The sequence below is a fragment of the Ptychodera flava genome, chromosome 21, assembly GCF_041260155.1.
Source record: "Ptychodera flava strain L36383 chromosome 21, AS_Pfla_20210202, whole genome shotgun sequence".
In the NCBI taxonomy this organism is placed as follows: Eukaryota; Metazoa; Hemichordata; class Enteropneusta; family Ptychoderidae; genus Ptychodera; species Ptychodera flava.
The window spans coordinates 20,928,448-20,940,319 of NC_091948.1; the positions used below are offsets into that span (position 1 = coordinate 20,928,448).

General features: G+C 37.3%; 1 protein-coding gene across 1 annotated transcript; it reads right to left on the reverse strand.

Annotated features, from left to right (window-relative positions):
• Positions 1-6,623: 6,623 nt before the first annotated feature.
• Positions 6,624-11,316, reverse strand: LOC139121697 (uncharacterized). The gene is made up of 5 exons (XM_070686781.1): positions 11,155-11,316; positions 8,712-8,880; positions 8,240-8,276; positions 7,485-7,606; positions 6,624-6,742 (listed from the first exon to the last, which is right to left on the reverse strand). Exons 2-5 carry the CDS (start codon positions 8,796-8,798, stop codon positions 6,677-6,679), a joined length of 312 nt encoding a protein of 103 aa, XP_070542882.1. The 5' UTR covers positions 8,799-8,880; positions 11,155-11,316; the 3' UTR covers positions 6,624-6,676.
• Between the last annotated feature and the right edge of the window lie 556 nt (positions 11,317-11,872).

An 11,872-nucleotide genomic window follows, 5' to 3' on the forward strand; every position in this document is an offset into this window, starting at 1 on the left:
GATACATACATAGATACATAGATACATAGATACACAGATACATAGATACATACATACATACATACATACATACATACATACATACATACATACATACATACATACATACATACATACATACACACGCACACACACACCCACCCCCACACCCACACACACACACACAAACACACATACATACATACATACATACATACATACATACATACATACATACATACATACATACATACATACATACATACATACATACATAACACGAAATGATTGGCAGTCCGAGGTTACAGAATAGTGTCTTGCCCTAAAGCTGCCTTTAAATGCATTGAGTCGTGGGCTGCAGCGTCTCCTTATTGTTAGGGGCCCAAGCCAACCGGCTGGGCCCTATTGGTTTTATAGGAGTTCAACTTTCTTCTTCTTCTTCTTCTTCTTCTTCTTCTTCTTCTTCCGCTCTTTTTTTGTCGACCTAGAACTCAAACACCGCTTACCGCAAACTTCTGAAACTTGCAGGGCTAATAGATACCTATGAGATCTCGTGCACCTGGGTATAGAAATTTCGATTGGTCACGTGACCTGGCGGCCATATTGGATTTTCGAAAAATACCGATTTAATTTTAAAAATCTTCTTCTCCAGAACCAACGTACAGATTTAGCTGAAATTTTACTCATGTCATCCTTAGAGTGATCTCTTTCAAGTTTGCGAAAGACGTTTGGATCGGTCACGTTATTTGGCCGCCATCTTGGATTTTACGAAAATCGCAATTTAATCATTAAAAATCTTCTTCTCCAGAACCAACACACCGATTTAACTGAAATTTTACTCATGTCATCCTTAGAGTGATCTCTTTCAAGTTTGTGAAAGACGTTTGGATCGGTCACATGATTTGGCCGCCATCTTGGATTTTACGAAAATCGCAATTTAATCATTAAAATCTTCTACTCCAGAACCAACACACCGATTTAACTAAAATTTTACTCATGTCATCCTTAGAGTGATCTCTTTCAAGTTTGTGAAAGACGTTTGGATCGGTCACATGATTTGGCCGCCATCTTGGATTTTACGAAAATCGCAATTTAATCATTAAAAATCTTCTTCTCCAGAACCAACACACCGATTAAACTGAAATTTTACTCATGTCGTCCTTAGAGTGATCTCTTTCAAGTTTGCGAAAGACGTTTGGATCGGTCACGTGATTTGGCCGCCATCTTGGATTTTACGAAAATCGCAATTTAATCATTAAAAATCTTCTTCTCCAGAACCAACACACCGATTAAACTGAAATTTTACTCATGTCGTCCTTAGAATGATCTCTTTCAAGTTTGCGAAAGACGTTTGGATCGGTCACGTGATTTGGCCGCCATCTTGGATTTTACGAAAATCGCAATTTAATCATTAAAAATCTTCTTCTCCAGAACCAAAACACCGATTTAACTGAAATTTTGCTCATGTCGTCCTTAGAGTGATCTCTTTCAAGTTTGCGAAAGACGTTTGGATCGGTCACATGATTTGGCCACCATCTTGGATTTTACGAAAATCGCAATTTAATCATTAAAAATCTTCTTCTCCAGAACAAACACACCGATTTAACTGAAATTTTACTCATGTCATCCTTAGAGTGATCTGTTTCAAGTTTGCGAAAGACGTTTGGATTGGTCACATGATTTGGCCGCCATCTTGGATTTTACGAAAATCGCAATTTAATTATTAAAAATGCTCTCCTCCAGAACAAACACACCGATTTAACTGAAATTTTGGTCATGTCGTCCTTAGAGTGATCTCTTTCAAGTTTGCGAAAGACTTTTGGATCGGTCACATGATTTGGCCGCCATCTTGGATTTTACGAATATCGCAATTTAATCATTAAAAATCTTCTTCTCCAGAACAAACACACAGACTTAACTGAAGTTTTACTCATGTCACTCTTAGAGTGATCTGTTTCAAGTTTGCGAAAGACATTTGGATTGGTCACATGATTTGGCCGCCATGTTGGATTTTACGAAAATCGCAATTTAATCATTAAAAATCTTCTCCTCCAGAACAAACACACCGATTTAATTGAAATTTTACTCATGTCATCCTTAGAGTGATCTCTTTTAAGTTTGCGAAAGACATTTGGATTGGTCACAGATTTGGCAGCCACATTGGATTTTAGAAAAATCGCAATTTACTCATTCAAAAACTTCTTCTCCAGAACTAACACCAAAATCTTTTCGCAAATTTTATAGGCCACACTACTAGATGCTATATAATAAATTTCAAGGAAATTAACCAGGCAGTTTTTGAGAAGAAAATTTTTAAAGTATTATTTTTCTGATTTTTCAATGACCTTTGACCTCCCCTATACCTCTGCAGCTAAGCTATACAAATGGCTTATGCTGGCCTATGTAAGAGTCATATCTAATTCTGGGCAATCCAATAGAGCAAGAGGTCAGATTTTTGGTATATAGGGATAACTACAAAAAACAATTTTTTTAACAAAATGTCACATGACTTCGATGACCTTTGACCTCAAATATACATATACGTCCATAACTTACGAACCACAAGTGCTACATCCTTCATATTTGGTAGGATGGGAGACCTTATGGTGCCATATCCGGTACCTCATTAAATATGCACATATCTAATTCTGGGCAAGCCAATGGAGCTAGAGGTCTAAATTTTGGTATATAGGCATAACTTAGCATACAATTTTTTTGACAAATTGTAATGTGACCTCAATGACCTTTGACCTTAAATATACGTATATGTTCATAACTCAGTAACCACAAGTGCTACACCCTTCATATTTGGTATGATGGGAGACCTTATGACACCACATCCTGTACCTCATTAATTATGCGCATATCTAATTCTGAGCCAGCCAATAGAGTTAGAGGTCTGATTTTTGGTATATAGGGATAACTTAGCAATACAATTTTTTTGACAAAATATCACGTGACCTCGATGACCTTTGACCTTGAATATACGTATATGTTCATAACTCAGTAACCACAAGTGCTACACGCTTCATATTTGGTATGATGGGAGACCTTATGACACCACATCCTGTACCTCATTAATTATGCGCATATCTAATTCTGAGCCAGCCAATAGAGCTAAAGGTCTGATTTTTGGTATATATGGATAACTTAGCAATACAATTTTTTTTTGACATAATGTCACATGACCTCGATGACCTTTGACCTTGAATATACGTATATGTCAATAACTCAGTAACCACAAGTGCTACACCCTTCATATTTGGTATGATGGGAGACCTTATGACACCACATCCTGTACCTCATTAATTATGCGCATATCTAATTCTGAGCCAGCCAATAGAGCTAGAGGTCTGATTTTTGGTATATAGGGATAACTTAGCAATACAATTTTTTTGACAAAATATCACGTGACCTTGATGACCTTTGACCTTGAATATACGTATATGTCCATAACTCAGTAACCACAAGTGCTCCACCCTTCATATTTGGTATGATGGGAGACCTTATGACACCACATCCTGTACTTCATTAAATATGCGCATATCTAATTGTGAGCCAGCCAATAGAGCTAGAGGTCTTATTTTTGGTATATAGGGATAACTTAGCAATACAATTTTTTTGACAAAATATCAGTAACCTCGATGACCTTTGACCTTGAATATACGTATATGTCCTTAACTCAGTAACCACAATTGCTACAGCCTTCACATTTGGTATGATGGGAGACCTTATGACACCACATCCTGTACCTCATTAATTATGCGCATATCTAATTCTGAGCCAGCCAATAGAGCTACAGGTCTGATTTTTGGTATATAGGGATAACTTAGCAATACAATTTTTTGACATAATGTCACGTGACCTCGATCACCTTTGACCTTGAATATACGTATATGTCCATAACTCAGTAACCACAAGTGCTACAGCCTCCATATTTGGTATGATGGGAAACCTTATGACACCACATCCTGTACCTCATTAATTATGCGCATATCTAATTCTGAGCCAGCCAATAGAGCTAGAGGTCTGATTTTTGGTATATAGGGATAACTTAGCATTACAATTTTTTTGACAAAATGTCACGTGACCTCGATGACCTTTGCCCTTAAATATGAGTATATGTCCATAACTCAGTAACCACAAGTGCTACATCCTTCATATTTGGCCGCCATATTGGATTTTACGTAAAACATGCAATTCCCACTGACACGTACAGTAACTATGAGATGATGTTCAAAATCATACTTTTCCAAGATCGAATTTTGCACATAATATCATTAGTGCAAGATCTTTCAACCATGTTATCCGCTTGGGCCCCGCCAACGCTGCTTGCAGCTTTAATTAGGGGCCCAAGCCTACCGGCTGGGCCCCTATTGGTTTCGTAGGAATTCAACTTTCTTCTACTTCTTCTTCTTCTTCTCCTTCCGCTCTTTTTTTGTCGACCTAGAACTCAACCACCGCTTACCGCAAACTTCTGAAACTTGCAGGGCTAATAGGTACCTATGAGATCTCGTGCACCTGGGTATACAAATTTCGATTGGTCACGTGACCTGGCGGCCATATTGGATTTTCCAAAAACCTAAAATGGCTTCTCCAGAAGACCCAGGGGTCTAGTCGATTTGAAATTTTTTTGTATAGCAAGCATGGCCTAAGGTCTTTAGAATTTGCTAATAAAATCGCATGCGGTCACGTGACCTTGGCCGCCATATTGGATTTTGCGAAAATCGTGATTTAATCTTTAAAAATCTTCTTCTCCAGAACCAAAACACCGATTTGACTGAAATTTCACATGTAACATCTTAAGTGTGATCTCTTTCAAGTTTGCGAAAGGCGTTTTGATCGGTCACGTGGTTTGGCCGCCATATTGGATTTTGCAAAAATCGTGATTTAATCTTCAAAAATCTTCTTCTCCAGAACGAACACACCGATTCAACTGAAATTTGACATGTAGCATCTTAAGTGTGATCTCTTTCAAGTTTGCGAAAGGCGTTTTAATCGGTCACGTGGTCTGGCCGCCATATTGGATTTTGCAAAAATCCTCATTTAATCTTTAAAAATCTTCTTCTCCTGAACCAACACACCGATTCGACTGAAATTTGACATAAAACATCTTAAGTGTGATCTCTTTCAAGTTTGCGAAAGGCGTTTTGATCGGTCACATGGTTTGGCCGCCATATTGGATTTTGCGAAAATCGTGATTTAATCTTTAAAAATCTTCTATTCCAGAACCAATACACAGATTCGATTGAAATTTGACATGTAACATCTTAAGTGTGATCTCTTTCAAGTTTGCGAAAGGCCTTTTGATCGGTCACGTGGTTTGGCCGCCATATTGGATTTTTCGAAAATCGCGATTTAATATTTAAAAATCTTCTTCTTCAGAACCAAAACACCGATTCGACTGAAACTTCACATGTAGCATCTTAAGTGTGATCTCTTTTTAGTTTGCGAAAGGCGTTTTGATCGGTCACGTGGTTTGGCCGCCATATTGGATTTTGAGAAAATCGTGATTTAATCTTCAAAAATCTTCTTCTCCAGAACAACACCCCGATTCAACTGAATTTTGACATGTAACATCTTAAGTGTGATCTCTTTCAAGTTTGCGAAAAGCGTTTCGATCGGTCACGTGGTCTGGCCGCCATTTGGATTTTTGCAAAAATCGTTATTTAATCTTTAAAAATCTTCTTCTGCAGAACCAACACACCGATTCAACTGAATTTTGACGTTTAACATCTTAAGTGTGATCTCTTTCAAGTTTGCGAAAGGCGTTTTGATCGGTCATATGGTCTGGCCGCCATATTGGATTTTGCGAAAATCGTGATTCAATCTTTAAAAATCTTCTCCTCCTGAACCAACACACCGATTCGACTGAAATTTGACTAGTAACACCTTAAGTGTGATCTCTTTCAAGTTTGCAAAAGGCGTTTTGATCGGTCACGTGGTTTGGCTGCCATATTGGATTTTAGGAAAATCATGATTTAATATTTAAAAATCTTCTTCTCCACAACCAACACACCAATTGAGCTGAAATTTTATGTGTAACATCTTAAGTGTAATCTCTTTCATGTTTGTGAAAGGCGTTTGGATCGGTCACGTGGTTTGGCCGCCATATTGGAGTTTTTGAAAATCGTGATTTAATCTTTAAAAATCTTCTTCTCCCGAACAAACACCGATTTGACAAAAATTTTGCATATACCATCTTAAGTGTGATGTGTGTCAAGTTTGCGAAATGCGTTTTGATCGGTCACATGGTTTTGCTGCCATATTGGATTTTCCGTAAAATATTAGATTTCAAGTGAAATGTACAGTAACTATTAGATGATGTTCAAAATCCTACTTTTTGAAGCTCAAATTTTGCACATAACATCATTAGTGCAAGATATTTCAACCATGCTAACCGCTTGGGCCCCGCCAACGCTGCTTGCAGCTTTAATTTCTACTTGTACTTTTGCTACGAACAACGCACACTGCCAGGTCTACGTAATTCCATAACTGCTATTAATGTCGTCAGAGATTTTGCAGTCAGTGAAGTCCCACCACTGTCTACACAAGTGTCCTGAAGTGCATATTTTACCATCACACAGAGAACAAAGAGATTCAAAGCTTTCTAACCGCAACTCTATGCAACTGTAAACTTGAATCGTTGCTCTGTGCTTCGTTGAGACTCCGTTGGGGTTCGGCAACATTCCCATCATCATGAACTACTTCCTTTTTCTCGGCTTTGCCAAGCGTTTCCCAGTCGATAGGACGACCCATATTCCTGCAAAACGACTCTTCAATTAACAGTTTTATCTTTTCGATCTCCTTGTCCTGTTGAGAAAAAGATAAAACATTTTTGTCACAATAAATTAAACCGTATTTACTCTACCCTATTTTGACCTATATTCAATATGAGACATTGGTTTGCATTGAAGCGTTTGCAACACGGGAATTGGATATACTGTCAAAATTGAGGAGTTGCCAACACTGTCAGGTGCAATTATCGTCTACGCGGTAATATAAGTCAACAAGAAAGAAATTAACTCTGCGAAAATTGAAACAATATCAAGAAGGAGGTTACGCGTTGTCAAAACAACACTACACATCCATATCAACACACATCTAGCTAAATATCCAGAACGCATCACTTGCAAGCGTCTTTTGAGCTAATTTGGTGGTGGTGTCTTGACTACGTCTGACCATACTGTGTTTTAACTTTCGCAGAGTTGATTTCTCTGTTATCGAGAGATATTATCAATAGACGAAGTTACACCTTAAAGTGTTGGCAATTACTCAATTTACACAGTATGTCCAGTTTCAGTGTTGCCAACTGTTAAACGCAACAATACTGTAATCATGACAATTGCCCAAATATGCATTTCCTTGGAAAGAAAATACCGTCTATTGGACTACTTACTGCATTTCCTTTAAACTTAAGGTACTATTCACAAAGTTTCAGTGGCAATGTAAATTTCGGTTTTGCAACGAGTAATTTAAGCCATGAAAAGTATATTTTTAATCACCTTGCCGAGGATTCTTTCACATCGTCTAAGGCAGACTGCAGCTTCGTCAAATTCACAGAAACGCGCTAATATGCGAGCCTTCAAGAGCAATACTTCTGTGTCGCGGGAGTCAGTACTTAAAACTGATAAGAGAACACAATAGACTAGGGTTAATATACAATAGAGTAGGGTTAATTTGGTTAATTTAAGCAATTTAATATTTACGCTAGTCCAAAATCGGTAAAGAAAAGCGGAGTAAATCGCATCATTTGTCCTGTATATTTTATCTGCATATGTATGTATGTATGTATGTATGTATGTATGTATGTATGTATGTATGTATGTATGTATGTATGTATGTATGTATGTATGTATGTATGTATGTATGTATGTATGTATGTATGTATGTATGTATGTATGTTTGTATGTATGTTTGTATGTATGTATGTATGTATGTATGTATGTATGTATGTATGTATGTATGTATGTATGTATGTATGTATGTATGTATGTATGACATTGTATGGATAGATGGATGGATGGATGGATAAATTAATGGGTCATGTATTGCTTATTATACATTAAGTATGTGTGCATATTTGTTTAGATCACACTGGCAGGCGCTGAGAAGACACTGTAAATATCAGTTTGTGTAAAATAACACTTATGTAACGTGACGAATAATGTGCATGTGTGTGTGTGGTCTATTTCTACCCAGTTTAAATAAAAAGCTGCAACAATACTCTTGTTTTTATCTAATTTTTTACAATACGTACCAGCGTTACAGTAGATGAGAGCCTGGTCAAGTCCTTCCTGGATTTCAATATAACATGAAGAGATGAATTATTCGGGTTTTTTGAAAACAACAGTAAACGTGCAATTCCGAGCAGTTCGTGTTTTCTTATTTTAAGACAAACCCGAGCTTCTCTGCATACAAACTAGTTAGAAATTGATTTCTACACTTCCCTAATATGCTTTGTGGGATGGGAAGCTGCGATGGCTCAATAGTGGCGTTGGCACTACAAAACTATTAAAATGCGTCTGATCAGATTTCATTTGGGACCATTTGAGCAATATTGAGTAATGTCCCTCTTCTGTTGTTTGAGCAAATTTGTTTAAATCTGAAAATCGATTCGCGATCTTTTATGCCTTTTCAAATTGACGTCACGACGATATGTGCAAATGGAACAACTGCTTAGGGGCACCGAATTTGAAATAGGCTGAAAGATTTCATATATTGTTACTTACATCGTATGTCACCGATCGGTGAATAAGTTGTACATATGCCGGTTTCAACAATCTAAATTGCTTCAAGGATATGTGTGGAAATGCCATGATCTTTCCTTTGCTATAGACTTCTGCAAGTCTTGAGAACGATGGTGATTATTCAAACCGTATTTATCTCAAAACTATAGACCTAAGATTGGGAAGGAAAGTGTGCATAGGAGGCCAATGAATAAATACGTATACCTTGAAAGAATATTGGTAATTAAAGGCTAGGTTTACATACAATTTTACATCACCGTTCCTTCATAAACGTCATCAAGGCAACTGAAGTTCGTGACATTATAAACGTTAATAGGACTTTGCAGCTATGGTTGCCATGGTAAACAAAAGAAATCATACAGTTAGCACAAGAGGGAGTTTCAATGGACAAGCGTATCGTTCAAGCAAAGTTCATTGGAGGTCACATTAGAACACAATAGCTTAATACCGGGAAGTCGTTCTATTTCGAGGTCAGAGCTTTATCAAGTAAATGTAGCCTTTGTGATAGGACAGAATCTTTCACTAAGTTCAATCACGTGAAACGGCTAGTGTCAAAATACAATAGGGGTTTAAATCAAGAAAGGTCACAATTTACTGTCACGACTTGTATTCACCGGTAATGTTTACAATGTTTACAAAGTAAGAGCTCGTAAAAAGTTCCTGAATTTTAAAGATTTGTCCATGTTTGACAGTTACCGCTCCAAAAATGCTTCCCACTGGAAACATGCCTACAGTGATCATACCATGACAGTAAAAATGCAAATGACTTTCAGCATTATTTCACTTTTGAGCGAACTGTGCTTGACATTGTTGTTTTGCAAATAGATCGAATGATATTTGCTTGTCTATACTTTTTTGAGTGAAGCTGTAAATTAGTCTGTTGAAATTCTGTGTTTACGATCCCACATCTAGTCAGAGTAAAGTATAAAATATACCCTCGTTTTGTATTTTGTATGTTCTTGTCCGTTGTACCCTTTGTCTAAAAAATTAAAACTTGGTAAACTATCATTGTTTCACCCTTTGCGGCGCGTAACATACATTACATGAAGTAAATGACCTCTTGACGAAAATCTGAGAGTGATCTTTTGATTTGCCGCTCAATTATTTAAGCAAATACAAGTAGCATAATTGATCTTTAATTTTTCTTAGAAGTGATTTGTTCTTCTTAGCCTAAATATTCAAATGAAAACCAAGGGTGTAGAAAATTACTTCTTGCTGCTTATATTTATGCTAATTCAGACTCTGATTTTATACGTAAAAATAGTCTTCTCATATGGATGACTCACTGACAGATTAAATTAGTAGTAAGGCCATGGATTCGTGGAATTATTGGCAACCCATCTAATCTTCCCTGACAACCAAAATAATGTTTCTGGGCGTGTTTCAATTCCGTTTTGCCGGACTTGCATATAACATACTGTCTATCAAAGTGGGTGGATACAATAATATGTTTACGTTTTTATGCAATACAGTGGGTGCATTATCAAATACTTGAATTGCATCATAGCTGCAAAATAGACACACGGTGCAAAGTTCTGCCACTTTAATGATAATAGAGTCCAAGCTCCGGCGGAAGAGTGAACAGGGTAGGCTCGGAATTCGGAAAAGAAACAGGTTAGCAGCTTATTACATATTTCTCATAACATCACATTTGGACATACATACATACATACATACATACATACATACATACATACATACATACATACATACATACATACACACACACACACACACACACACACACACATACACACATACATACATACATACATACATACATACATACATACATACACATACACACATACATACATACATACATACATACATACATACATACATACATACATACATACATACATACATACATACATACAGCCAGTCAGCCAGCCAGCTAGCCAGCCACACAGACAGACATTTGTACGGTTGTCGACTGCCGTGTAAATAGCCCTCAGCTGCGAACAGTATCCGTAAGGAGAGCGCGAAACACCATCCGTACAACCACTGAATGTCATCAATAAGTTAAGACTGCACTCTTCATTAAAGGGCAATACGCACCTCGAAATGAAAATTTGAAGTACAATTGCTAACACTTAGGAATATTTAGCCTTTCTTACTCGCCAAATCTGGCAAACCTTTTTACTTGACAGATTCTTCGACACGGCGATTTTCTCAATGGAAATATCGTTAACAGTTGATTTCTCCACAGGTTGTCAAGTACTCTAGCAGTAAACTTGCAAAGAATTTTTAAATTTTGACAGCCAGCAGTGCTGTCTGCAAGGCATATTCAATTGATTAATGTCAAAAAATGAATACCTCATACTCTAGATAATCAACTCAACTGGAAACGAAAGATGTTATAAAACTGGATGAGAATTAACAGCCCGTGCCTTTAAAAAGTAAAGATATGTGGAATTCTCACCTGAAGAAAAATGGTATTCGGAACGTCTCAAATATTCGAATAGTCAATATTCGCTGAACTGTTCTCCCGAATAATCAGTAGCGCTTATCTTTGAAAAGGCACTCTGCGTCACTGTGAGCGCTTATTGTGGGTGGCAGCAGCTGGTAAATCATTGTTATGGGAACGAACACGGCAATGGCGCTGTAACTGTTATTACCCAGGGATTTCCCCGAAGCATTAACAATAGGGTAAAAATAGCAACCAATCAGGCGGCGCCGTTTACTGAATTCCCAGTATAGACGTTTCAGCTTATTTTGCGCTGAATTTTCGGAAAATACATTGCTTAAGAAAGTAATGTAGTGTATTTTAAATACTCTTGATAAAGTGAAAATAGAGTGCTAGCAACATATTCGTCGTTATTGGCTAAACACTGTAAAAATTCCACTGAAAAATAATGTTTTGTGTCAATGGAAGCATGTTCAGTGCGGTCAGCGTCCATTAAAAGGAAATCTTTCCAACATCATTGTGATGAGCTTAATACGGCTTCAACTAGCAATTCAAGGCCTGGAGCCCACCCTCATTTTATTGTTTAACATTACTTTAATGTTGTTTAACCGCCATAAATTCACCAATAACATAGAACAGATGTCAGATATTGAGTTCACTAGCAGTGAGCCCGCCGTACATACACACTTTACAGAACAGATCTGTTAGGATTTCTGGCGATGGCTGAATAGCT

What these genes read in the sequence shown, in the direction of transcription:
- LOC139121697 (XM_070686781.1), bottom strand. Translation starts at nt 8,798, where the DNA reads ATGGCATTTCCACACATATCCTTGAAGCAATTTAGATTGTTGAAACCG. An exon ending in ACCGATCGGTGACATACGAT is followed by an intron (nt 8,277 to 8,711) that starts GTAAGTAACAAT and finishes ATTGAAATCCAG; the next exon opens with GAAGGACTTGACCAGGCTCT. An exon ending in GTGAAAGAATCCTCGGCAAG is followed by an intron (nt 6,743 to 7,484) that starts GTGATTAAAAAT and finishes GTCGTTTTGCAG; the next exon opens with GAATATGGGTCGTCCTATCG.